The 11217-nt window shown below is 42.9% G+C and overlaps 1 protein-coding gene across 1 annotated transcript; it reads right to left on the bottom strand.

Annotated features, from left to right (window-relative positions):
- Positions 1-6241: 6241 nt before the first annotated feature.
- On the bottom strand, positions 6242-7534 carry LOC149958370 (uncharacterized protein F54H12.2-like). The gene has a single exon (XM_090167159.1). It carries the CDS (start codon positions 7532-7534, stop codon positions 6242-6244), a length of 1293 nt encoding a protein of 430 aa, XP_090023285.1.
- Between the last annotated feature and the right edge of the window lie 3683 nt (positions 7535-11217).

Below are 11217 nucleotides of genomic sequence, written 5' to 3'. Positions count from 1 at the left end.
CCTATCGCCTTGTCGGGAAGGGGAAAATGTCATCGCCCCTGTCATAATTCCGGCAGTAGCAGTGTAAGTTGAAATTGGTCTAATTTTTTTTTTACAATTCTTTTAAAAAATGAAATACTATAGCCCCGCTGGAGGTCGATTACGGGGGGGAATAGTGAGGTACTGGTTGGAGCGTGGGCAATCTAATGCCCCCATCGCAATTCCGGCGTGAGTCGCATTTGGTCTAATTTTTTTTACAATTCTTTTTAAAAAATATGAAATTTCATAGTCCCGCGGGGGGTCCATTACTTCGCGGGCTAGCGAGGTACGGGCGCGCGCGCGGCCGACCTGTCGCCCCCCGAGACGTAAACATCGCCGGGCCGTAAGTTTTTTGTTTTCCTAAACGATATCGCGATATTTTTTTAAATATCTTTTATCACTAGCGCCTGTCAACCCTCCATTGGGCATCATATATGTGTAAGAAGAAATTTGGTTAATCTAAAATAATAATAAAAATAATAAGGACAAAATATTTCTTTAGTCTACCGCGGGTTGTCAACCCTCCATTGGGCGCGGTTGGCATCATAGATGCGTAAGAAGAAATTTAACTAATCTAAAAAAATAATAATAATATTTCTTTAGCCTACCGCCGAGTTACCCGACGTGGTCCTGGACGCGGTCCAGGCCATTCTAGCCGCGGCGGCGGCCGAGAGGGCGCATTAATTAATGTCTTAAGTATGTCTTACTTATTAATCGCTGCTCCGGAAATTTTATTAAAACCTATTTCTTTTTCCCAGGTAAAATTTTAAAAAATCAAATACTCGTTCTTATTGCACATATAATTTTTTGATACAATCAGTGATGGAAGGGTGAACAAAGTAACTCCCTAGTATAATTAGAAACCCCCTTAAAACCTTTAGTAGTTATACTAGATTCTTTTTTTGAAATTTCGGTTCTATATTTCAGCAGTATATTTCGGAACTTTTTAAGGATAATAAAAAATCTTGTCCAGGCGTGATATATTTTTTCCCCGGGGTGCATGAGTCATCCGAGGGATATTAATACCGGGGGGAGCTCCCGGGTTTGCGTCATTTCGTATTCGGGTTTCGAAGCGTTAAGATGTCTTATGATTTGGGTAACAGAAAACAAGATGCAAACTTTCAGCGGAAAATCAATTTTCGCAGGCGTTTAGGAAAAAATTCGTGTCTATCAATTGGCTTAAAAGGTGAGGACCTGGAAATATTCTTTTTCAACGACGTTACTTTCCAATCCTCGATATGCCTCCCGCCTGTAGCTTTTAATAAGATGTATCAAAATTGGTATCTCATTGAATCACATACTAGAGAAGTTGAAAAAAATAAATTTAGTCTCGAGCTCGCCAAAATTGGGGGTCGTACTTTTGAACTTTTAGCTAGTAAAGGAAACGTTACTCTTTTGGCTTATAAAAGTTTCGGGAAAAAAGAGGAATTCCAACTTGGCGAAGCGGGTATCCTAGCTTTAAATCTGTGTATTCACGCTGTCGACAAACATTTGACTGAAATTGAGAAGGAGAGGCCCTGTATTGAAGCGATGTTCGAAGTTCTCAAACTTCACGTTCAACGAGTTGCCGGCTACCCTGACAGCGAAGATTTTGAAGAGATCCATTTCGGCCAAGGAGATTCTGATATATTTCCAGACCTAATGCGTAAATTTGGTTGTTATTCGAGTCCATTTACCATTATAAGCGATTATACTAATCTAATTGAGAGGCGTAAACTGACATCTGCTCTTCAAGCGTTTAACTTGTTCTTCTTGTGTTTTACACAGTTACCAAATCTGGTGTATTATCAAAATTAATTAAAAAATGAAAAAATTATATGTCTTGTTATTCAACTAATATTAGGCAATTGAACGCGCGTCGTGAAAGAGACTTATTCCTACAAAAAAGAAGGAGTAACATTCTTGGCTTGCTATTGTCGGAAGAAAAGAGGGGGACCCCTGGCGCGTAGAAGTCAGCGGCTTGAACGGTCATTGTAAGTATCCATAAAAGGACGGGTGGTGAGCGAGGCTCTGTAAAAACGCCAGAGGCAAGAAAAACAGGCGAGGTTAAGTACAGTGGATCTATAAAAATCGCTCTATAATTTTGGTATCTATAAAAAATGTGGTTATGGATAAGGGACCTTATCTATAAAATAGAGAAATAGGCCTGGCCATAGATAAGCAAGATTATAGAGCGATTTTATAGATAACCAGAATTATAGATAAGGTCTCACATTTTTTATAGATAAGCAAATTTATAGAGCGATTTTTTATAGAGCCACCGAATTTATAGATCCAAAATTATGGAGCGATTTTCATAGACTCACCGAATTTATAGATCCAAAATTATGGAGCCCTCTAACTTCACCTCATTTTATGGATACCTCCACTTACCTATCTATATGGATACCGCCACTTACCTATCTTTTTTTACCTAAAATGTATTGGAAAAAAATAACGAGACGAATATTATACTAAATCATTTTTTATTACACTTTTCTGTACATGTTTTAATAAAATAGGCTGTAAAATATTATTAATTAGGGAGATTCTCCTTTTAAAATGGAAATTATTTAATAAGGAATAGTTAGTTCGATCTTCTACATCGAGGAAAAAGAAAGTTACGGGAACGAGATCAAATTTTACGCGATGTCGAGCATGAATGATTTTAAAAAGACGTTCCCGCAATAATAGTTTTTTGCAAATTTGCAATCGGGAAATAGTCTCCCGTGTTCCAGAAAGGCATCGTCTTCCGCACCCCAATCTCCGATCTCACCACCGCAGAAAAAACACTTCACGTAGTCCGTAAAGTTTGTGTAGAAAAAACCCGCGTTGGTGAGTTCCATAGCGGGAAACTAGTGAAAGTCTTCAACCGCTCGTCCGCATACCTCATAGGGCCTAGTTGGGCATCGTAGGTCTCCTGTAGCTTCGCGAACTCGAGCTTGGCGTACTCGCACTCGGGGAACAAGGCGGTGTGGCAATGTAAGGGGTTAGATCCCAGCTCCCAATCCCGCACCAGACCGTCGCACCAGAAGCAGATAGTGATATCCTTATGTCCTACGAAGAAGAAGCCCGCCTGAGCCAGTTCGAGAGTGTCCATATATTCCACCGGGAACTTTTTAAAACTAGCGACTCGTTTCGCCAGGGTATTCATTTTTTTTAGAGGAAGTTAAAAATTTAGTCTGACACCTTCGTAAACTAGCGATCGAATGATTCCTATCGAACTAAAATCCAGGGAGAAATCTCTAACTAGGGGGGAGAGAGACCCCGAATGAAGGAATTTCTCAAACCGTGAGAAAGTTGGGGAAAAGAGAGATTCCCATGGCCTCCAAAACCTATTATCCAATTGTGCAAAAATGTTTGGTTTCCAGTCGTTTCCGTTTATCACCCTCTAAAATGTCAACCACCTCTTTTAAAAAACAGTATACTATGGCTTTCTCGGCAGTCGAAGAATAAGGTGGCTGGTTAGTTTCTACAATATCCTCGTCAGCTATAAAATGAGCTACGTTTCCACATTCTTCCCCTAATAGAAATTTACAATGGGGGAAATATTTCCTATGCTCACCGAAAGGACTATCGCCTTTTTCCCAAGCCATAAGTTCACCCTCACACGCGAAGCATTTAACGGAATCTTTATAATTTAAATAATAAAACCCGGCCCGAGCTAAGGCTCTACCATCTATGATATTAACAGGGAATCCCTTGTTAAACGAGCGAATTCTCTCAAGCTCATGGCGCATAGGATTTAGCTCCGTCTCATCCGTCTGCTCTTTATCGTCTATCGGCAGTGTTACGACGGGGACATTCCCCGTATTCTCGTCATTTACGAATTTACATAAACGATTCTGCTCGATATGTTTCAGCAACGGGACGTCATTAGTCATCCACCCCTTCACGACCCTCTCGCAAGAGAAGCACATGACGTTATCAGTGTGCCCGGTGTAGAAAAAACCAGCTTTCGCTAGCTCCCTCGCGTTTAAAAACTTACATGGAAACCCTCTGAAACTAGCGATTCTATTTTTCTCAAAATGCATCTTTTTTAACGGAAGCCGAGTAAAAATGGTGTCTATCACCTTCGTCCGCGACCGATCGAATGATCCTTAGAACCGAGGCGGGGGTAAATCACTCTTTCCATCTCTCGCTGAGGGGTGAACGACCCCCCTAAAAAATAATCTATTATCACGCGCCCCCCTCGAATTCCTCGGGAGAAATCTATTTTTCCCCGGGCATGTCTAGACCTTGCCCTTCATCTAAGACTTCGACTATTTCGTTTAAAGAATCGTATATTAATCGTGATTCGGGATAAGTCGAATAATTCAACTGGTTGTCCTTTTCTACGATATCCTCAGCGGCTATAAAATGCTTTACATTTCCACTTCTTGCCCTCGAAATAAGAAATTTACAATGAGGAAAATTTTCCCAATGTTCCTCGAACGGACTATCTTCCTTATCCCAGTTCATTAGTTCCCCAGAACAGGAAAAGCATTTTACGCAATCTTTGAAATTCGTAAAAAAAAACCAGCTTTGGATAAATGCCTAGCTTCCCTTAAAGGATCAATCGGCAAACCTTCCTTATTATTAATATTATTCTTAATATAATTATTATTAAATCCTCTAGTAAAGGAACGAATTCGCGCGATCTCGTATCGCATCGGCTTTGACCCTTCAAGCTCCATCGACACGGCTGGGACATCCCCCGAAAAATCATTTCTTATGAACGGACAAAAGTTACACTCTTTTTCGTGTCTTAGTAACGGGACGTCGTCGGCCGTCCAGTCCTTGACGACACGCTGACAGGAGAAACACATTACGCTGTCCCGGTGACCGACGTAGAAAAAACCCGCTTTCGCTAGCTCCCTCACGTTTAAAAACTTACAGGGAAAACTCTTGAAACTAGCGATTCTGTTTTTCTCAAAATTCATCTTAAGAAAAAAAGCGTCTACCTCTTACTTCTCCGACTTCGGGAATGACCCAGGGAATGATCCGGTACTAGACGGTTAAAAAAACCTCGACTTTCTCTTTCCCCCACCCCCCCTTACGAGTTTAGGCGTGTATGTTGAAAAATAAAACATAAATTCGAACGAAACATTTATTAACGCAAAGGAAGATATTACAAAAAATGATAACACTGAATATAAGAAAAATGATACGAAATGAAAATACGCGCGCGAATTGAGAAAATTACGTAATGGTTTTTTAAAAACATAAGAGTTCGAAAAATAATTAATTGTTTTTTTATAAAGAAAAGTTTTAAAAGAATCCTTCGTCTTCCTCGAAGAGCGGCGAGGGAGCCGTCTGGTGATGGGTCTCCAACCACTTGGCAAAGCGGCAGGCCTTCTCCCGCGCACAGAGAAGCGTCGGGCTCCCTCGCCGATGAAATCGACACCGATAGTTCTGGCCGATGCTGATGTCCTTGGCCTTGGGGCAACCGATTTCCCCGAGTTCGATCACCTCTCGGGGGATGAGTTTCCTGAGGACGTGACATTTCTCCTCTCCCTTGCAGTAAACGAATTCGGAGTCCTCGGTTAAGGCCTTGAGCCGATGTTCTAGCTCGATGTAAGGGGTATCGCCGTGGTTCCAGAGGTAACCGTTGATATGGGTAAAGACCCATTGATTTTGCCGGGCTACGTGGTGAGAAAGACCGCTACCGTGGTACGGAGGTTTAACGAATAAACTTTTAACTAGGAGAAACTCCCCGACGAACGCGACGGCAACTTCTTTAACGACCGGTTCGTATTTCGCGCCGAGTAAGAATTCAAAATCGACAACTACCAGCGGTCTTTCCATGATGTTTCTGTTGGCTGATACCCCCTCTGACTCAAGGTAAGTTAAATCCGCTTCTTAAATAGGGTCTCCACGCGATTGTCATTACTCCATTGGTTCCTCGTGAACTTATCAGCGAAGGAGGTCAAACTCCGCCCCCTATAGCGATGTTCCAGATAGAGCACGCAGTATTGTCCGCAAACTTTGCTTCCCACGGCCTGTAGACGACGTCTATTGTAGAGTGTTTTCGAGGAATTTTTTCTCAGGAACTTTTTTATCGTGGGGAGGGTCACCGGACGACCCGCCGAGTCAAAGTACCCGGCCCTCCTGAAAGCGTCTAGGTAAATAGCTACCCAATGAGTCCCGGGCCCGTCGTGAGGATCGAGGTTAAGGGATATATTCGGGGAGTCTATCGGAAGCAAAGGCACCTTGATACCCGGGTAAATGCCCGAGGATCTCGTTTATTTCTAATGTGTTCATTTTAATAATCAATCACCACGTTGCGGTCTTTGTCTATTTGCATTAAACTATGAAATTCCCCGTAAATAACGACCGAAACCGATTCAGTGAGCGGGGTTTCGAATCCCAACTCGATACGTAACTGTCCCCGTCTTACGGGGTTCCAATGAGAGTTGTCACTTGCGGAAAGATCAGGCGTGATATCAAAGGCATATAGAGTATAACCCCTCGGATATTCTGAGTGCGATATACTATTCCCGTCATCTTTAAAATGTATATTAGTCCCCGTAAACAAGGTGTAATATTCACGGGCAAATTGATTCTGGGAAAACTTGGGCTGGAGAGGTTTGCTCGGAACCGCGTCCGAATCAACGTAGAGAGATAAGAAATTTAACCCGAATGGTTGAAAGTTATAAGGATTTTTATGAAAATCGCCCGCGCAAGCCGTATGCGAGACTAGGCCGATAATAACGCGTTGAGGGAGCGGTCCCAGCCACACATTGTCGAGACTCGTATTTGAAACGCCGGTGAGCAGTACGTGGCTTTTCACTTCGGTTCGGGTAAAGGGGTACTTCGCGGTGGCGCCTAAGAGAGCGTTTTCGTGAGCCAGAATGATTTGAGGACTTATCTTGCATTTCCGTATTTCCAAAGTAGCGTCCGTTATAGCGATCTTAAAATTCCCCACGTTTAACGAGGGGTCTCCCATAAGGACAAAGGCCGTTTTACTCCTTGAAAGTCGAACTTTAATTTCCACCCCGCTTAGAAGGTATTTCGGAATGTTGAAAAGGTCGGCGTATATTGCCCCTACTAAGGAAATTTCCTTTGAATCCTTAATAGCTGCTTGACGAATCTTGCTCCCCGAGTTGGTAATTATATCGTCAAACTTTCCGGCAGCGTCTTTGGCGTAGAGACACGAAGTCAGGTGAGAAGTTTTAGCCTCGCCAGAATAGTTCAAGAGCGATTCTAAATAGGCTCGGTATGAATATCGACTTGCCGAGGGCGTGATTAAATTGTCGTTCAAGTAGATTTCAATTTGATCGAAGAGACTATGCATTAGGTTATTACAAGTTGATAATTTAACGTCGGGGTCTAAATTAGCCCCATTCTCCCGCGTTACTTTACATTTAACGTGAAGGAGACTCATCGCGAGATCCGTATACTCGGGGCTTTTAGGGATACAAAATTCAATCTGGGAATCATCTCGTAGCGTAGAGATCGGTCGATAGAAAGTTGGAGTAGCGCTTTCGACGCTAGTTTGCACGGGGGTGACCGAGAACAGGTCCAATTCCGATTTCAAGGCTTCAACTTTGTACATTTTGGTTCTTTTTAGTTGAGGGAAAAAATGTCACGAACGTGTTTCGTGGACTTCCGACGAGCTACTGTCCCGATTCTGCGTTTAACGGTCCTTTTTCTAGTTTTCCTCCTGCTCGTTGTTTTCTTCTTCTTGCTTCTCGTTTTAGTTCTCCTACGCTTTTTCCGCCCCGAACCGCTTTGTCCGGTTATCCCTTCTAGAGCTTCACCGAAACGTTTCCTCGCCGAAGATTTTATATTCTCACCCGCCACGGCGTCATTGAGAATTTTACTGCCGACCCCCAACGCTTGTTTTCCTATATACTTCGCCCCTCTAACTAAAAGAGGGGAGGCCCAGCGGAAGAGCCCCGAGAACAGACTTCCGAGACCGTGCCCTTTCTGATAAGCCGCTCCTTGATAGAAATTAGACCCCCCAGTTTGCGCTTGATTAAGATAATAATTTCTATAGGGACAGGACCCCCGCGCGTCGAGGACATCCGGCTTAGGCATCTTGTTTCCGTAGATGTAGTTTAACCGTCAGAGACCCGAAGGCAAATGGCGCCGGTTTCCCCTGAGGGTTCATTATATGTACTTGGATCGTGTCGAAATAGCGTTTGGAGACTCGCACGTAATGAGGCACGTCATATATTTTCCCGACGTTATCTCCGAACGAGCCTTCTACGGGGACAATCCTAACGAGAGGAACGAGAGTGTCACCCACCATTTGATCTTCGACGATATTAGTATAAACGTAAAGTTGAGGGGGGATTTGAAAGCCTATAAGGGCCGGCCTAGCGCCTCGGTAACCCCTTTCTAAAGATTGAATCCCGGGATCGAAGCCCAATGTCATGGCTAGACCAAAATGAAATTGCACTAGTACGTTATGACGAAAGGGGCTTATTCGAACTCGGCGAGTGATCTCGTTATATTGAAGAGACGTCTTCATATCTTTAATAATTTCGTTTATTATCTTAATTAAATGTTCGATAGAAGAATAGTATCCTATGGGTACCTTATAAACGTGGGAGGTCCCTCTGGGTCTTCTAGGCTGAGCCGCGCATTCGGCGATCTGAGCTTCACCCGTAAGAGTTTCACCGTTTTTGGCGGCATCGAAAATCTGCTCAGTTTTTTTCCCCTTCGGATTTTTTTTCCCCGGCGTGGTAATTTTAAGTGTTATTCCCAAACTAGGTTGATCGGCTTGAGGCGGCTCTAGATTTTTTTCGATGCTAGTCTCCGGTTCATTTTGCTTGACTTCGATTGGAGACGGGTTACATTCGACAGGAGGGATTTCGTCGACAACCATGAAAACGATAGTGTTTTGTCCCTCGAGGACGTTGAAGAACGCGCTAGTGTAATTTATCTCAGCTAGCCCGCACTCCCAAGACCCCGCCAATTCGACAGGTTTCGGTAACGCTGAGGTATAGGACGCCATCGTATTGTCGGCGTAAACCCGCATGCTAGCGTTTGAAGGTAATGTCAGATACATCTTTTTTCTTGACCCACGAGTTCGCGTTCGACGGATATCCTACAAAACTGACAAAGTATTCGACCTGATTTTTGCGTTTCCGAGACTTGAGAATTTTATCGATCTTGTATAGTCGAGGTTTAGCGACTAATTGCAGTTCTTCCTGATAGTAACGTCCCTTTATTCCCTCCCCCGTTAAATCTTCGATCGTGTAAAGGGGCGGGTCTAAATTTACGAGGCGGGTGATTTTAAAGACTTCCTTTGACCAGGTACCGGGATAGGCTTTATCAAATACCCCCCTGTATTTGCTGATACGACAAAAGTCACCGACTTTAAGTTTAGGTTGACGTCGGCTTTTCACGGGGATTTCCTTGTAAATTGTTTTAAATACTTTCAGAATATTATCCGGTTTCACGTCTAGAGGTGACATTTTTATAGTGGAATGTTTAGTGGTATTGTAGCTACGAATTAAATCAGGGAGGACGTCCAAGTATCGATAGGTGTTATTAGCAGTGAAATATTTATACATTTTAGCCTTTAGCGTACGATTTAGTCGCTCGACCATACACGCTTTGATTGTATCGTTTTCGCTAGTAAAGAATTTAACTTTTTTACTTTTAAGGAAATCCTGATATTTTTTCCCCGTGAACTCCCCCCCTTTATCGGTTTGAACTTTAAGAGCGGTGAGATCCTCGAATATTTTCTCGGTCGCGGCGATTACGTCTTCGGCTTTCTTACTTTTTAAAGGGACTGCCCACGCGCGTCGCGAGAATGTATCGATACATACTAGTAGGTAATTAAAGCCGGAATTGTGTTCGGAAATGTCTCTCATGTCCGCCAAGTCCATTTGAAACTGGTCGCCAATATTAGTGACAAAAACCTTGCTCCTTTTAAATTTCCGATAGGCGGTCTTATGTAACGTGTACGATTCTTGCTTCGTTAACCATTTTTCTACCGTTTCCCGGGGAATACCTCTGTCTTTCACGGCCTGATAAAGTTTTTCCAATCCGTCGAAACTCGCGGGATGTTTTGGATCGTAATAAATTTTTTTCAAGACTGCCTCGGGGTTAGAAACTCTTCCCATATTGGTTGTTCCGTTTTCCTTTTTTTCGCGCCTCTATTGATAACCCCTTTCGATAAGTCCCGGGGTTTAAATTGGAGCGGAGTCCGAACGACTGATGCTTTTCTAGGTTTCGCCGAAAATGTAATTTTTTTCTTCTTTTTCACTCGCGGGATGGTTTTCTTGAATGATACCGTAGGCGTGAACAAGGCGTCGAACTCGTTCCAACCGGTGGGGGGAGGCGTTCGTTTTCTATTTATAGCCCCAACGGCGTAACTTACGAGCGTAGCGATATCTGACCCGGGCACGCGCGTTTGATCTATAAACAACTCGCCTTCACTCGACCACGAAACTTTATCGCCTAAGCTAATCAATCGGCTAATTAAGTCCTTCGCACTCGCTCTAAACTGAATCGGAACGAGATTTAAGAAGGCCGTGTCCTGCCCGGTTTCTTTTCTATTTTTTGGCTTCGTCGCTATATCCTTAATGTTTTGATATCGATGGAACATCTGCTCGAATAATTTAACTTTATCCCTAATGTCAAGATTGGAATTGAGTACGTCGGTCATGCTATTATTTAATTCATCCACGGAGGACCCTAACGGATGTGGAAACGAAAATTGAGGGGTATCTCGAGAGGGGATGAGAACATTTTTATTATTATTATTATTATTATTATTATTATTTTTTCCTAACGAGTCGAGGGGGACTAAGGCTAACTTTTGAGCGTACATTTTTTTATTTCCTTAAGAACGACCTAAAATCCCACTGAGGGCTGAAATAACGGTGGGGATGAGAATACTTAGAATCCCGTGACCTTTTTGAACTAAAATTAATTTCTTCTTACGCCAGGCTACTTTTTTAGAGGCTACCTGTCTAATGAATTTCTTTTGTTTAGCTAGTTTTCGTTTCTGACAAGGGTTTAACTTTAAATTCCCTTTCAAAGTATTATCGCAGCATTCAGCAATAGCATCAATTAAGGGTTTTTTAGCGTGATGGAGAATAGCGCGTCGTTGTTTAAAATTTGATCTACCTAGGGCCGAGAGAAAATCTTTGTGTCCGGCAACCAGGGCCGGCATTTTCGAACTGGATAGGGACTTCTTCCTCTCCGCTGACTTTATACTCCCTACTTTTTTTTCTTAGGGATATAGACCATTTCGGTTTCGTCGGGGAAAATATCCGT

Source organism: Leiobunum rupestre, chromosome 2 (assembly GCF_980474605.1).
Source record: "Leiobunum rupestre chromosome 2, qqLeiRupe1.1.hap1, whole genome shotgun sequence".
Classification (NCBI taxonomy): Eukaryota; Metazoa; Arthropoda; class Arachnida; order Opiliones; family Sclerosomatidae; genus Leiobunum; species Leiobunum rupestre.
This window is presented reverse-complemented; position numbering and strand designations above follow the sequence as displayed.

What these genes read in the sequence shown, in the direction of transcription:
- LOC149958370 (XM_090167159.1), bottom strand. Translation starts at nt 7,534, where the DNA reads ATGTACAAAGTTGAAGCCTTGAAATCGGAATTGGACCTGTTCTCGGTC.